The sequence below is a fragment of the Miniopterus schreibersii genome (assembly GCF_964146895.1).
Source record: "Miniopterus schreibersii genome assembly, chromosome: 1".
Classification (NCBI taxonomy): Eukaryota; Metazoa; Chordata; class Mammalia; order Chiroptera; family Miniopteridae; genus Miniopterus; species Miniopterus schreibersii.
Genome location: NC_138101.1, coordinates 31,102,980 through 31,119,291, shown reverse-complemented (window position 1 = coordinate 31,119,291; position 16,312 = coordinate 31,102,980). Strand labels below are relative to the sequence as shown.

At 42.7% G+C, this 16,312-nt stretch overlaps 2 protein-coding genes across 4 annotated transcripts in view; one reads left to right on the top strand and one right to left on the bottom strand.

Annotated features, from left to right (window-relative positions):
• Window positions 1-3,848, bottom strand: part of POLR2B (RNA polymerase II subunit B) — a 40,911-nt gene extending 37,063 nt beyond the window's left edge. Inside the window, exons 1-2 of the mRNA XM_081118423.1 lie at window positions 3,606-3,848; window positions 3,210-3,361 (exon numbers count right to left, since the gene is read on the bottom strand). Of these exons, the coding sequence (XP_080974549.1) occupies window positions 3,210-3,228 (19 nt within the window). The 5' untranslated portion in view covers window positions 3,229-3,361; window positions 3,606-3,848. The remainder of the gene's footprint in view (window positions 1-3,209; window positions 3,362-3,605) is intronic.
• A 12-nt stretch (window positions 3,849-3,860) lies between these two features.
• Window positions 3,861-16,312, top strand: NOA1 (nitric oxide associated 1). 3 transcript variants are annotated; one of them, XM_081118432.1, is made up of 8 exons: window positions 3,863-4,520; window positions 4,605-5,163; window positions 6,028-6,192; window positions 7,044-7,246; window positions 10,887-11,018; window positions 11,914-12,030; window positions 15,341-15,458; window positions 15,915-16,312. In XM_081118432.1, the coding sequence occupies exons 1-8, from the start codon at window positions 3,936-3,938 to the stop codon at window positions 16,124-16,126; spliced, it is 2,091 nt and encodes a 696-aa protein (XP_080974558.1). In that variant the 5' UTR covers window positions 3,863-3,935; the 3' UTR covers window positions 16,127-16,312. The 3 variants fall into 3 exon arrangements, with proteins under 3 accessions (XP_080974559.1, XP_080974558.1, XP_080974557.1); XM_081118431.1 differs by having other exon boundaries at window positions 3,863-5,163; XM_081118433.1 differs by lacking the exons at window positions 10,887-11,018; window positions 11,914-12,030 and having other exon boundaries at window positions 3,861-5,163.

The window sequence follows — 16,312 nt, the reverse complement described above, 5'->3', positions numbered from 1 at the left end:
AGATGCTCTGGTCAGCAATCCTAGTCCTTGAGTCCTTCTAAGCTAGGTGCCAGACATGTGAGTAAACACTCCAGATCATCCAGCCCCTAGCTGTCAACACCCATCCTTTAAGTCTTCAAGGTGAGCTACTGACATGGAACAGACAAGTCATTCCCACTATGCTCTATCCAAATTCCTGACCACTTAAACCCATGAACATATGAAATTAATTTTTCAACCGCCAAATTCTGGGAGTTATGCAGCAATAATAATTTGAATAGAGCACTTGAAAAATCAGTGTGCACTGATCCCCTAATGTTAGTCTCATTTTCTTAAAGAACAGTGTGGCCCAGCCAGTGCGGCTCAGTGGTTGTGCATCGACTCATGAACCAGGAGGTCACAGTTCAATTCCCGGTCAGGGCACATGCCCAGGGTGTAGGCTGGATCCTCAGTAGGGGGTGAGCAGGAGGCAGCTGATCAATGATTCTCTCTCATCACTGATGTTTCTATATCTCTCTCCCTCTCCCTTCCTCTCTCTGAAATCAATAGAAACATTTAAAAAAAAAAAGTAAGCTGTATTTTTGTTTTCATATTCTGAGCTCTGGATTCAAAATTGGATACATAACTAAAATAAATTATTTAACAAATTCTTCTTGAATAGACTGGAATTACTGATCGCTACTCATGGGGAGAGGAATAAGAAAAAGGTATCTAAAATAGCTCAGAGATTTCTAGCTATTAGAGGTTAATCAGAGGTTAATTTCATAGCCACATAGGAAAAGCAATAAGGTGGGAAAAGGAAAAAAAATGATGAGGTCAGCTTTAGGTATACTTACAAAACATTTATCCCTTTAAATATTCATAAACATGGAACTCAAACAAGGGGTCTAAATTACAAAGAGTTGAGAATCATTAACATGGGGTTGGTAGAATACAGAGTTTACAAAGAGAAGGAAGACTGAAGGCAGACTATTAGAGAACACTGCTGTTAGTCATGTGAAAGAAAATGAACCCATGAAGGTTACTAATTTATTCATTCATCCATTCTTCAAATATTTATTGAATGTGAGTGTTTACTATGTCCCAGGGATTGGAGACACCACCTTTTACACAATAAAAGATGGCTTCATCCTCAAGGAGATTATCACCTACCAAGGAGATATAGATAAGATGAAATCAATTGGGAATAAGAACAAAGTGATATGGACAGTCCTAACCAGGACCTGAGGAGGTTAGGGAAGACTTCCCAAAAGCTGAGCTAGGCAGAGACCTCATTTTTTAATAAGTAAAAGTAAACTAGGCAAAAGGAGAGGGAATTAGAAACAAGGACAGCCTATTTTTTTTAGAAACTTGCTGTGATGGAAGGCCAAAGGCAAAATATAGGAAGAAGGAGGAAACAATAAAGAATTTAACTTGCCCAGCCGGGCGTGGCTCAGCGGTTGAGCATCGACCTAGGATCCAGGCAATCGGGGTTCGATTCCCGGTCAGGGCACATGCCCGGGTTGTGGGCTCAATCAATGACTCTCTCATCATTGATGTTTCTATCTCTCTCTCCCCCTCCTTTCCTCTCTCTGAAATTAATAAAGATATGTTTTTTTAAATAAAAAAAAAGAATTTAACTTATTTTCTTGCAGACAAGAGAAGTCTAATATTTCACATAGAGGCCAGCTGAAAAGGAGTATATGAAAACTGATGAGGGCATATCTAACAAAGATATCAAAGGACACAGAAATAGAACGTAAATTCAATGCTGAAACAGACTTGATAAAAGGAATAACTTATAACTACTTTTTCACAGTATTATTATACATCATTAATGAGAAGGAAAATTAAAGCAATCACCATGGTCACTTGGCATCATCTAGCAAAATGTTAAATGCGTATATCATTTGACTCAACAATTCTACACCTAGAAATTATCCTACAGACATACTTGTACTGGACAAAATTACACATACAAGATGATTTATTCCAGCACTGTTTGAACCACTACCTAAGGCACTACTTAAGTTACGGTATATATCCACACAAACTAGGTAGCTGTGGGGAAAAAGAAAAAAAAAAGAAAAAGGGTGCTCTCTATTGATATGAAAATCTACGTATGTATAAAGTAAAATATAAAAATACAGAAAAGTGTAAATCTTTCTTATCTGTAAAGGGGGGAAACAGAATCTCATTTGTTTGTTTGAATATGCACACAGATCTATGGAGTGATAAGAATCAAGGAACCCCTTTTCACAATAAACCGGTGATCTAGTAAGTAAAAAAGAAAAAAATCGAAGAACGTGGAGCTGCTGTGGAGGGAGTTACCACTGGAGACCTGACACTTTTACATTTTCTGGCTTGTGAGATACAAGAATATGTTACCTACTGGAAAAATAAAGCTAAAAAAACTTCTCTGAATTTCTTTTCCATTGAGATAGGAGTTAAGAAAGGAGAATGTAATGATGCTAATAAATTTCTTGACTCAGATATAAATGAGACAGAGAAGTTTAAGCAGCAGAGTTTAAGCTTTTGTTTTTCTGTTTTCTCCATGAAGTAGCTGAGGGAATAAGAAGAAATGTGAGGGGTGGCCACGGGATTGGAAGGGAGAAGAAAATAAAGTTTGAAATAGTAGCTGTGGAGAATGGAAGAGAGAGCTTTAAAAATACACAATGAAAATACACTAGACATGACTAATTACATACATGGAAAGAAAAAACAAAGACATTGCCCCAGTTAACTATGTCATTTTTTGGGAAGAAGATTAAAACTTATTTAGACATATGACAGCATGAAGGAATGCCAAATTAGACACACACACACACACACCCACACACACACACACACACAATGTTCTTTGTCCCCGGTGTATTTCCGGAGCCTAGCACAATGCCTGTCACAGGGTGACGCTCAAAAATCATACTATTCAATAAATCCACTAACTCTGGCCTTAAGGGAAATATTTTAAAAGAGCCCTTTATTTCAGTACTGGAAGGTAGTTATGATTCATCAAGGAGCAAGACGTGGAGAAAACCAGTGTCACCCTGGCCGGGGACGTTAACGCTACATTCCCTGCACCCTCCACCTCTTGCAATCCCGGCCTCGTTCCCGGCCTGGGGTACGTGGGGGGCACGGCTGGGGACACTTGTAACCGGCTTGGAGGAAGGCCGCAAACCCTCAATCCGTCCAGCTCCCCACGTTTCCCTCCACAGGTGGGTCTCCGCGGAGTTTTCTGAGCGGTCACCTACCCTCGTCTGCGTCATACATGGTGGCAAATGGTTTCCGAGCTCCGAACTCTTGAAATCACAGGCAGAAAGGCAAACCGCATCCACCAGAACCCAGAGCGTGAGACAAAGTGATTTCCGCCTCCGGTGTTCCCAGAATACTCTGCGTCTTCCGCCTAAGACCACCCACGAAGAAGCCAAGGTAAGATTTGCGCCTGCGCAAATGGTAGCCGCGGGGGGGGGGGGGGCGGGATAACGGTTAGAATTGCGAGGGGCAAACTGTGGGCCGACACTTTCGGTGGCTGACTGTGAGGACCTACTGCAGTCCGAGGATCGGATCCAGCCAACGAAAATATTTTTTTGTTTTTCAATGTTGTTACACAAATAATGACATCTGAAAAAAAGAAAGCCAGTACTTACAAGTTTTAATTGCGGCTGCAAGTCCGCTACAGTTAATGCTCTAGTTTTTGCAGTTTTAAAGCCAAAAAACAATGCTTTTTAAAACGTGACAAAGGGCTGGTGTGCCAGCAGTGGCGCGTTAAAGAAGCCTGAAAGTGACAATGCCCTCGCTAGTCTCTTCGGCCCAAGCAGCACAGTCTAGGTCTCTGGTACCTCGGCCGCGGCTTTAAGCGGGCTCTCGAGCCTCCGTACCCTCATCGCGAGAATTTGCGGGATTACACGGGGGAGGAGGAGCCGAAATGCGGCGGCTCAGAAATAACAGCTGTTAGGTAGTCCCGCGACTCAGTCAGAATGACGCGCATCTCCGGTCGCGGTGCGCGCGCGCGCGCGCGCGCGCGGCTCCGCCCCCTTTGTTCCGGGGACAGGTTCCCCATGTTGCCTGCACGCCTGACCCGTAGACTCCTCTGGCCTTTACTTCGGGTACCACCTCCCACGGTTGCGCGCCATGGCCTCCAGGAGCCGCTCCTCGGGGGGAGATGCGCGGCCGCCACCTCCTCCCGGGACCCATCGGGCCTGGGACGTGGGCTTCCTCGGGGCCGGACGGCGACTGCGGGTTACGAAGGAAGGGATGACATGGAGGAGCGTTTTCTGTTCCCCGAATACGTCCTGGAGCCGGAGCCCGCACCGACCCTCGAAAAGCAGCTGCGGGAGCTGCAGCAGCATCAGGAAGAGGAGGAACGACTGGAGCTACAGCGGCGGGAGGAGCGGCGGCAGCAGAAGCTACGGGCCCGCCTCCGGGTGCACCCGGCCGTGGGGCACCCGGACCCCACCGTGCCTTCCAGCGGCCTGAGCTGCTCGGGCTGCGGGGCAGAGCTGCACTGCCAGGACCCTGGCGCGCCTGGCTACCTGCCCAGCGAGAAGTTCCTGAGCGCAGCGGCGCAGGGCGACGGCCGGCTGGCGCGGACCGTGTGCCAGCGCTGCTGGCTCCTGGTGCACCACCGGCGCGCCCTGCGCCTGCAGGTGAGCCGCGGGCAGTACCTGGAGCTGGTGAGCGCCGCGCTGCGGCAGCCCGGGCCCGCCCTGGTGCTCTACATGGTGGACTTGCTCGATCTGCCCGACGCCCTGCTGCCCGACCTGCCCGCGTTGGTAGGCCCCAAGCAGCTGATCGTGCTGGGGAACAAGGTGGACCTGCTGCCCCAGGACGCTCCCGGCTACCTGCAGCGCCTCCGGGAGCGTCTGTGGGATGACTGTGTCCGCGCCGGGCTCCTGCGGGCCCCTGGCCACCGAGGGCCACTGCACCGCGGCGGAGAAGGGTCACCTGATGGGGAAGAGAATTCGAAACCTTCGGCCAGGTCCACGGTACTCAGGGACGTGCGGCTCATTAGCGCCAAGACTGGCTATGGAGTGGAAGAGTTGATCTCCGCGCTTCAGCGCTCCTGGCGGTACCGCGGCGACGTCTACCTGGTGGGTGCCACCAACGCTGGCAAGTCCACTCTCTTCAACACGCTACTGGAGTCGGATTACTGCATTGCGAAGGGCGCTGAGGCCATTGACCGAGCCACCATCTCTTCTTGGCCTGGTGAGCCTTAGTAGGTCCGCCCCCTTCGTTTTCCGAGGTGCTTAATTGTCCACCAGGAACTGTCTGGAGCCTTCCCTTTAACAATCCTCTCCCCATTTTATAGTCACACCTCTCTTGTGTGTCAGCTTAGTGCTTGGAAATTTAGTAGTTGTAGTAATTTTCTAATTCAAATATTTATGGAGCATTTCTATGTTCCAGTCACTGTTCTAGGCACTGGAGATAAACCAGGCAGCAAAATACAGTTCCTGCTGTCTTTGAGGTTTCCCTTGTAGCTTTACTTTGTATGTTTCCCTGGAAAGTCCTTTGACTTTCTAAACCTACTTCCACTATTTTGAGTTTATTCCTGTGATCAATATACTGTACACATTTAACCTTTGAATAATTCACTAACACAGTATGATGTGTGGCTTTGTTGAGAAGAAATGTCAATTTTGTGGCTTTAAAAAAATTTTGTAATTGCAGAATGGGTCCGTCACCCTGTTTGTATTTAACGTTTGACAAAACTAACTCCCTCATTTGTTCCTTTGAAACCAGGGTTTAACTTTGTTTCATAAACTGTTCTTCCCTCTCCTGAACTTTGGTTGAATTATACACAGAGGTGCTTTGATATAGGATGGTAGTGTGGTGAAAATGAAAAGAAATCAGATCTGCAGATTTGGGATTCACATTCTGATTGAGCCTGTGAGCCAGTCTCTGAACCTATTTCCTCATTTGTAAAGTAAGAATAATTTTGTAGAGGGTTGTCATGGGGGTTAAATGAAATAAATCACAGTACCCAAGACTGTGTATCTCCTCAAAAATGTTACTTTTCCTCCCCTTATTCCCTTGTGCAATTTTATTAAAATATATTCCTTGGTATTTCAGGTACTACATTAAACCTTCTGAAGTTTCCTATTTGCAACCCAACTCCTTACAGAATGTTTGAAAGGCAAAAAAGGCTGAAAAAATATGCAACCGAAGCTGAAGAAGATCTTAGTCAGCTAGAACAAAATCAACTTAACCTTTTAAAAAAGCATGGTTATGTAGTAGGTAAGCCTCTTCTATAGGAAAACTCTTGGGGGGGGGTCTGTGCTCAAACTCTTTGTTGAGCGACCTGAAATAAGCTGTCTGGGGCTAGCCAGTTTTTGTGGGAAGAGATGATTTTCCTCATTCTGGAACATCAAGGCCCTTTAGAGGCAAGGCTACTGTTTGGAAACCAAGAGTTCACTGTGCTGAGAACATTGTGACAGAGGTGCTTGAAGAAATCCAGGCAAGGAATCATAGTAATGGTCCGCCCAGCCATTGTCAGCAGTAAAAGCATTTCCACTTAGATACAGCCCTCCTCCTTGCAGACCAGTACAGTTGTTGACTCCATGCAGCAGCTGTAAGTTAGAAGGTCCCCTTTGCTTGGTATCTCTTCTCAACCTTCTTTTACTAATAAGTTTGATTTCCAACTGTTCCCCCATGCCTGGTGTACACAGCCAGCCACACATTTGATTATTGCAAGAGTCTGACTCCTGCCTTTTTTTAAAAATCAGAGCAATATATCATTGTAGTCTCACTTTCATAGCTCATAGTTTTAGTAACTTCTTTGATGCCAGTATAAGAATGATCTGTCTGGCCTGGTTGGGTGTGGCTCAGCGGTTGAGCATCGACCTAGGATCCAGGAGACTGCGGTTCAAATCCAGGTCAGGGCACACACCCGATTGCGGGCTCCATCCCCAGTAGGGTGCGTGTAGGAGGCAGCCGATCAGTGACTCTCATCATTGATGTTTCTATCTCCCTCTCCCTTCCTCTCTCCAAAATCAATAGAGATATATTTAAAAAGAGAAAAAGAATTACCTGTCTGGAGTCAAAGGCTGTAAAGCAGTATCTAACAATTTCAATATAACTGGCTCTAGGAAGAGTTGGAAGAACATTCCTGTATTCAGAGCAGAAGGATGAAGCTGCCTTTGCGTTTGATGCCGATTCACTTGCCTTTGAAATGGGAAATGAGCCTGTTAAGGTTGCAGATAAACCCATCAAACGAATAGAACTGACCCCACAAGACGTGAAAGATGCCCACTGGTTTTATGACACCCCTGGAATTACAAAGGAAAATTGTGTATGTATTTTAAAAACATTAACTTCCTTTTTCTTAATGTTGACTATTACAGATGTCCCCCATTTGCCCCCTTTGCTCCCTTTGTCTCCCTCCACCCTGCCCCTTGCACCACCCCACCCCACCCCAGGCCTTCACACTATTATGTGTCCATGGGTTATGCATATATGCATATATATTCTTTGGTTGATCTCTTCCCATCCTCCCCTCTGAGATCTGTCATTGTTCCATTTATTTATGTCTCTGGTTCTATTTTGTTCATTAGATTCCACATATGGGTGAGATCATATGGTACTTGTCTTTCTCTGACTGGCTTATTTCACTTAGCATAATGCTCTCCAGGTCCATCCATACTGTTCCAAAGGGTAAAAGATCCTTTTTTACAGCCACATGGTACTCCATGGTGTAAAATGTGCCACAGCTTTTTTCTTCACTCACCTTCTTATGGGCACTTGGGCTATAGAAACATTAATTTTCAATTGCATGAGTACTGTCTTAATTGGTAGAACACAAGAAAGGAGGTATACTTTCATTATAGACTCAGTTCTGACTCTATTAGAAGTGGTTCAGGGATAAATCTATATACCATCAAGTTTTATATTTCATTGTTGGGCTTCATTGCTGACACCCTACTTGTATTATTGTGCTTGTTACCTTAGTTACGGAGACATTTACCTTAGTTAGGGAGAATCATAGATTTTGAGGTTGGAAGAAATCATAAATATCACTGCAGTCCAGCCACCTATCCCACGTTTGAAGTCCCTCTTTAACATATTCATCAAAGGGCATCCAGCTTGAACTGAAGTAAGGGCTGACTCCTCATCAGGTACAGCAGGGTCACCTTGCCTCCCACGGTGACCTGCTTGGTTTTGACCTGTTCTTTCTATTGAACAGTCTCTCTATAACTTGTACCCATTATTCTCAAAGCTTTGAAATATTTTAGAGTATAATGTCCTCTCCCTCACTCTACCCTTTTCTTTCATTAGTTCATCCAACAAACATTTAGCATTTCCTATGCTGACATAATCCAGATGGTTTGTCCTTGTTTTCTATATATCATCTTTGCAAGAGATAGGTTATCATCAACCCAGGCCCCTTTCAGAATGTTTTCTAATTTGTTTTTGTTCTCAGAGTATGACAGTAAGAAAGGAACTTCTCTCGCCTGGCCAGGTGGCTCAGTTGGTTGGAGCATCGTCCCACACACCAAAACGGCTGCGGGTTTGATTCCAGGTCAAGGCACATACCTAGGTTGCAGGTTTGATTCCTGGTCAGGGTGTGTATGGGAGGCAACTGATCAATGTTTCTCACATCGATGGTTCTCTCTCTCTCCCTTCCTTTCTCTCTAAAATCAATAAACCTATCCTCCAGTGAGGATTTAAAAAAAAGAATGGAATTTCTTGTAAAAGTGCCCTCATTTCAGCATAATTTAGAACAGGATTAACTCTACCTCTCTTGCCTCTACATCTTTTTAATTCAATTGCAGTATCTCCTGGAAAGCTTTGATTCTAGCTTATTAAATTAAGCCTATATCCTACATACTTTTTAAATCTCACAACTTTTTATTTATTTGCAGTTTTGATCATCCAAGTCATTTATTGACTCAGGTGTGCATCCAGGATACAGCCTTATGGCAGATCTATTAATCAGCTTCCTTTGAATCTGGTTACTGACCAGTATCTAATTCGCCTAATTATCTCAGTATCTCCCTGTGAAACATGGGTTTCTTAGGTACTTTTCCTTTCTTGGCCTCATCAGGATTACTTAGCATTTTATTCTCAAAACTGTATTCTATTTGGTGACCCACATCATAGAATCATATGGGTCTTTTAACTTTTCTTTTCCCTTCTAGAATAATTGCTTGTGTCCAATCTTTTCTTAGCAATCAAAAACTTCAGAGTAACTGGACTGCTTTCTAATAATGTTCTGTCACTTTAACTTCAACTCATTTTCCCCTTTTAGTCTCAGGTCAGGGATAGCAGTTACTTTAGTTATATATACCTCTTGTCAAATAGTCAGGCAAGAATTTGCTAAATATTCTAGCCAGCAGAATCAGACCCTTGAGTGTTGAGATATAAAGGGTCTTTAAGGTAATTTGCATCTAGTGTCAGTTTATTGATATATTTACTTGATGCCTTAAATCAGTGTTTCCCAAACCAAGAAATTCTGTTGTGAAATGGAAGTATTAGTGTCTAAAAAGTGTTAAAAGGTTTCTTTACTGCAGGTGGCTTTTAATATGCTTTTTCAAACACATATGATAGGGGAAACTACTTGCAGCCCCCTTATGTATTTTCTTGTGAGCCTCTCTAGGTATCCCTTTTTTTCTTTAATTAATTTTGGAGAGAGGAAGGGCGAGAGGGAGAAACATCCATCGGTTGCCTCCCACACTCACCCAACCAGAGATTGAACCCACCACCTTTTAGTATGTAGGATGACACTCCAACCAACTGAACCACCTGGCCAGGGTAGTATTTTCTATTTCCTTATTATTTTTCTTAAGAACCAAGATCACAAAAGGGTTCCCCCCCCACCTTTTTTTTTAAACCTCTGTTCTTTTTTTTCTTTTTTTTTTCTTTTTTAATATTTATTGATTTCAGAGAGAGGAAAGGAGAGGGAGAGAGAGAGATAGAAACATCAATGATGAGAGATTCATTGATCAAGCCCGCAACCCGGGCATGTGCCCTGACCAGGAATCGAACCCTGATGGCCTGGATCCCAGGTCAAGGCTCAACCGCTGTGCCACGCCCGGCCGGGCTGTTCTTTTTCTTTTAAAATCAGATTTCGTTCCTTAAGTCTTACCAGAATCTTGTACTTCCTGGTTTTCCTTTTCTATTTTCTCTAGTCTATTAAGGAACTCTTCATCCTTAGAAACTAGAGGATTCATAACTTCCTCTCACTTTTTGCTGAGTATTTGGGGGAAATAAGGAATCTAAAGTCCAGAATTTAGAAAGGGGTTCTTCAAGCTCTTTACCTGCTCCTAGAATGCTGTGACCATTTTGCATTCATTGCATGTGTACTTGCCACTAGGACATAAGATAGCTTATTGCCTTACGTTTAGCTGAAAACTGCTGCTCCCCAGAAGTCTTGATGGTGAAAACTTATTTTCTCTCTTGGAATTGAATCATCAGTGTTTTCAGTTCATGCCAATTTTGACAGAGGGATGCTACTGACATAAGAAAGAAAATATCTACTCGTAAATTTATTTTGATATTACTCAAGATTAAGTTGTGAAACGAGTAGAGCCATTCATAAATTGTTCCATTTAGACAGAAAGGATGAGTAAATTTTTTTAAATATATTTTTATTGATTTCAGAGAGAGGAAGGGAGAGGGAGAGAGATAGAAACATCAGTAATAAGAGTCATTGATCGGCTGCCTCCTGCATGCCCCCTGCTGGGGATGGAGCCCGAAACCCCGGGGCATGTACCCTGACCAGGAATCAAAATGCTATCTCCTGGATCATAGGTCAGTGCTCAACTGCTGAGCCATGTTAGCCAGGCAGAATAAATTTTATGTGCAGCAAATTCTGACATACTTTGGTTTATTGTGACGTCTGGAATATTTTTTCATCACTTTTTATCTTAGAGGTAAAAATCATATCTTCTGTAAAAGTAATTTTCCCCAAAAATCTGCCCTTTGCTTCACAGATTTTAAATCTTCTAACAGAAAAAGAAGTCAATATTGTCTTGCCAGCACACTCCATTGTCCCAAGAACTTTTGTGCTTAAACCTGGAATGGTTCTATTTTTGGGTGCCATAGGCCGAATAGATTTTCTGCAGGTAAGGGAACTCTGTACCACTTAAAAATGACATAGTTTTTGGATTTATTTCAAGGAAGAAGATTTATAAACAAGACTGACAAAATGCTGATAGCTAGGTCATGACTATGTGGGGCATTGATATACTATTCTAATGCCCATTATAAAAACTTGGGAAAAATTAATGAGAAGGAAATACAATAGTAGTGCTTAAAACTATATCTTCACTAAGATGTTCAGTGCCCCATACAGCTTGGCACTAAGAAAAGATACTGCCCCTATCCTGTGGTATTGTTTCACAGGGAAATCATTGGTCAAACCTTTTAAGTACAGGGTTAATATGCATTAAATAAACTCCACACTTTATATCGCATATTATGTATGCTTTTATATGTGTGGTTTTTGGTTGGTGTTCATTTACATAGCATCACTCTGGGGATTTTAGGGTATCTATAGAATTGCCCCGTCTTGCCAAAGTGAGGAGAAAAAGGAAAGTCCAACAGCACTTTTTGCAACTTGAAGGCCCATTGCTTTAGTACATTTCTTGGGTTTGGTGTTTGTTCATAATTTGTTGGAAATTTAGCATCACATACTTAAAACCCTTATATATTTCTTTAAAGCTCACAGAAAGTTAATTTTTAAACCTAACTTTACACAGGGACAGTTGAAGCAGTCAGTAATAAAAGGGTCATTTCTTTAAATGATATCAACAAGCCTATGGAAGGAATCATAGTTTTACATAAATTTTTGAAATGCACTGTTTCTGCCATATTGTGCCCTTATTTTTAGGCATTAATATAGTTTGATTACAGCTGCCATACCAGTACTTATAAGGGAGCTTGATTTTTTTTAAAATTGTGCCTTGTGCTGATTTTGCAAGTTTTTCATTGTGTAAAATAACTTATTTCTTTTTTAAGGGAAGTCAATCAGCTTGGTTTACAGTTGTGGCTTCCAACTTCCTTCCTGTGCACATTACCTCCTTGGACAAGGCAGATGCTATATATGAGAAGCATGCAGGTCATACGTTACTCAAGGTGAGGTGACACCCTTTGATGATTGCCTAGTCAGGTTAGCTACTCCATGACAGTCCCACAGCCCTGCTAAGAAAGCCTTTGTTAGGCAGTATCATCTCTGTTATACCATCAGCTAGCTCTCCCCTCACGCGTTCTCCTTGAGGATTTGGGCTATGAAGTAAAGTGGGCCCTATAAGAAAAGGGATGTTGTACTGATCCTAGGATAGCTACAGAGCTGTATTTTCTCTAGAATATACTGTCCAAAATGGTAGCCATGTGTGGCTATTTAAATTTAAATTAATTAAAATTTAAAATTTAGTTCTTCAGTTGTACTAGCCACTTTCCAACTGCTCAGAAGTCACATCATTGCAGAAAGTTGTACTGGATAATGCTGAGTGAAGAGAAGTTACAGATTATCTCACAACTGGGGGATGCTACTGGCATCTAGTGGGTGGAGGCCAAGGATGATGCTAAACATTCTGCAGTGCACAGGACAGACAACCCCTCACAACACAGAATTATCTGGTCCAAAATGTTAGTACTGCCAAGGTGGAGAAGTCCTGGTCTGGGTGGCAGAATTCTCCCAGCTTCTTAATCCCAGACACTTATAGAGTATCTCACCTCTTCTCCTGCTTAACTCACTCCTTGCTTCAACCTATAAATATGTTAAGATTTCTCTCATCTTTAAAAACCAAAACTCAGACCCTAGCTGGTTTGGCTCAGTGGTTGGAACGTCAGCCCATGGACTGAATTGTCTGTGGTTCGATTCTGGTGAAGGGCAGGTACCTAGTTGCATGCTCGATCCCCAGCCCCAGTCATGGCGTGTGCAGGAGACAGCCAATTGACGTGTCTCTCACATCAGTGTCTCTCTGTCTCTCTCCCTTCCACTGTCTCTGAAAAGCAATGGAAAAAATGTCCTCTGGTAAGGATTTTAAAAAATAAAAACACTCGGTTTCCTCTTTATTCCTCCCCTTTATAATCAAGTTTGCTCCTACTCCTCATGTCCCACCCTCTGAAGTCCCTGTTCTCGGCCCTTACTGTGCCACTGAAATTGTTCTTGCCAAATTCTCCAAAGACTGTTTTCAGCCCCTTAACAAGATAAGCTGTAGATGCTGTTAGCTAGCGAGTAATGTGTAATGATTAAGATTACTGAAGCCAGACTGGAATCAGATTCCACTCCTCTCCGCCGCTCAACAAAGCTGTGGGACTTCAGGCAAGTTTCCTTTCCTGTCTGTGTTGAGCCTCCATTATGACGTCGAGGTCTGGGGAGAATTAAGTTCCAGGACCCTATTCTAAGTGCTATGTAAGTGTTTGTAGTGGTGATTGGTAGAACTTAACTGTTGCAAAAATACCAGATGCATCCAATGCAAAGGTAATTTAACATTTAGTAATGCTCACACAACCAAAAATAAGTCAAAACAAAATATACATCTGCCTTTCAAAGATGATAAAAACAAACCTGGCTTGACATATAAATACTTCTCTCTGGATTTCCTAAGAAAGCTACACTGAAATTAAAACTCTTTTGAACCCTGGCAGGCTATCTCAGTAAGTTTGAGCAGCCTTCCAGTATGCCAAGGTTGTGGGTTTGATCCCCAGTTAGGGCACATACAAGACAACCAGTGAATGCATAAATAAGTGGAAAAACAAACGGATTTTCCATCTCTCTTCCCCTTCCTCTCAAGCCAGTTTAAAAAAAAAAATCCACTGAAATAACTACCCTAAAGTTAATATTCCAGAGACTTTTGTAGGATATGCTGAGTGGGTGAGCACATAAGGCAATTAGCAGTATAGGATCTGTTGCTTTTTCTGCAACAGAAGGCTTTAGTTCTATTTGTTCACTTTTTAGGTGAAATGAGTTTAAGTACAGCTTGAGACTTGGAGGAAAGAAAACTTTCTTGGTTTGTATGACATGGTTCTCAGAAACATGAACTCTGTGTTGCTCTACTCCCATGCATCTGTGTTTTCAGAATGGACATCACTGATACTTTCCAAAGCAGTGATCCCAGTGTGCTCTCCCTGTGTGACACAAGCAGTTTCTCTCTGAATCCAGCCTTGGAGTTCAAGCTGCCATCTGCTTTCATTAGGCTGTTTTTGAGATCCTTAAATATTTTCTCAGCTTCCAGTTTTTATTGCCCTCCTCCCACCACCCACCCCAAATATATTTTCTAGCCACGAGAGCAGTGGTTCTTAACCAGCATTGACTTTTGGCCCCCAGAGGACATTTGGCAATGCCTGGAGACATTTTTGGTTTTCACAACTTGGTAGGTCCCGAGTAGAGATCAAGGATGCTGCTTAAAAGCCCTATACTGTACAAAGAATTATTCAGTCCAGAAAGTCAGTAGTGCTGAGGTTGAGGACTCCTGCACTAGAGAGAGCTCCCCCAAATACAAATCAGGTCATAGTGTTGGCGTAGTTCAGGGGGAAGTATAATTCTTTATCTGTGTGTTCTCTTTCCTCTTTATAACCCCTTGGTCGTTCCACATTACTGGGAAGTCTGAACTGATGACCTCATCACTAATACACACACAACATACTCTGGACTGTTCCACTACAGCTCCTGAACTCACCCTTTTTCCAGTTTTTATGTCTATACCTGATGCTAACCCAGAATAACTTTCCACTGGGTAACTTTGACCTATTTCTCAAGATACTGCTCAGATACTGCTTCAATAAGGTTTTCCTTGACCAAAACCCATTCTTTACTTCTTCCTCCCTGACAATGGTACTTAATATATGCCTCTCATCACATTTCTTACCTTGTAATCGGTTTACATGTTATTTGCACCTTCTGATCTCCTTGGGGGACAGGATCATGCTGTAACATCTCTTTTTGCCCCTAGTGCTAAACACAGAGACATCTACTGATGAATAAATTATTATCCAGTCACTTCCAATTTATGGAAATGTCTGTAAACATAGAAGCTGAATCTTATATATGGACCCTTGACTTGTCATGAGGCAGGGATTAATTTTTGTGGGCAGCCACGCCTCTAAGAGCTCAAGTATTTGGAAAGATGTTGCCCTAACTGCCCAACATTACTCTTTGTAAAGGTTTACGGAGGGCTGTAAAAAGAGTGTAAACTAATAAAGCAAGATTCTGCTATCAGGAGGTTACCACCCACATGTGGGCCTTGGCACTGGGAACTGTAGGCTTCCTGTGCTTTTCATTTGACTAGAAGTGATTTGGGTGTTTTTCGACCGTTAACGGTTAAAAGGATTTTATTCTTGGTCCCTGTACAGAATTACCTTATCAGGGCTTTACTTAATACTGGAGTTATGGAGAATTTAATTTGAATTTACAAACATTTTCATTTTATCTCAATGGAAGGTTCCAATGGGTGGAAAAGAGCGAATGGCAGGATTTCCTCCTCTTGTTGCTGAAGACATTACGTTAGAAGGACTTGGGGAACCTGAAGCAGTAGCTGACATCAAGTTTTCCTCTGCAGGTAATTTTACACCAGGCACCTTTTTAAAGGTGAATAAAGTAGCCTTATATTTTCATAGACGTGTACCTTAACTAACATATGGTGAGGATTTTAAGGTATACGTACTAGCTTATTCATAAAATGCAAACTTCTCTGAAAATAAATGTGTACCTTTTCACAAATACATGGTACACTTTTTTAAGAAATAGAGTGAACAACAGTAGCCTCCTCTATGCTCCATCTTAAGCTTTGGTTTAGTGTTTCCAATGAGATGGTTGCTAGCATACTTACCTGGCAGGGGAGATCCATGACCACAAAGGTGGTCTTCCCAGGGTGAGGCTTATCCGTTGCACTCGGGTGTACTCACCCCTGGGATTTCCCCAAATGTGCGAAGCTGGATGAATAATTGTGATAGTGGGGGGTGGAGGGAAAGATGGTTGCTAACACCATTTTGTGTTCTGCTGCATGCCTGCATAGGTTGGGTTGCAGTAACTCCTCAGTTTACAGACAGACTGCATCTGCGAGGCTATACACCTCAAGGAACAGTGCTGACGGTCCGGCCCCCTCTCTTGCCGCATATCGTTAACATCAAAGGAAAACGCATCAAGGGAAGTGTGACCTATAAAACCAAGAGGCTTCCTTCCCTTGTGTACAATCTGCAGAAGAAGAAAAAACAGATGAAAATATAGAGCTGACCTTGCTCATGCTGATATTAACTGTATAGCTATAATAAAGCTCCCCTGCGCCCACCCTTTTTTAACTACTCTGAACTGTGCCTATTTGTAATGTATTGAGTTTGGAGATACAAGTTGTTGTTTTTGTGGGGTGTACATATGTACGTGACCCAAATATACCTAAAAAGGAGTTCTGCTACA

Coding starts and splice junctions, on each gene's coding strand:
- NOA1 (XM_081118431.1), top strand. CDS start 3,936: ATGACGCGCATCTCCGGTCGCGGTGCGCGCGCGCGCGCGCGCGCGCGG. Junction 7,247..10,886: donor GAATTACAAAGGAAAATTGT/GTATGTATTTTA, acceptor TTTGCTTCACAG/ATTTTAAATCTTCTAACAGA. Junction 11,019..11,913: donor GCCGAATAGATTTTCTGCAG/GTAAGGGAACTC, acceptor TTCTTTTTTAAG/GGAAGTCAATCAGCTTGGTT.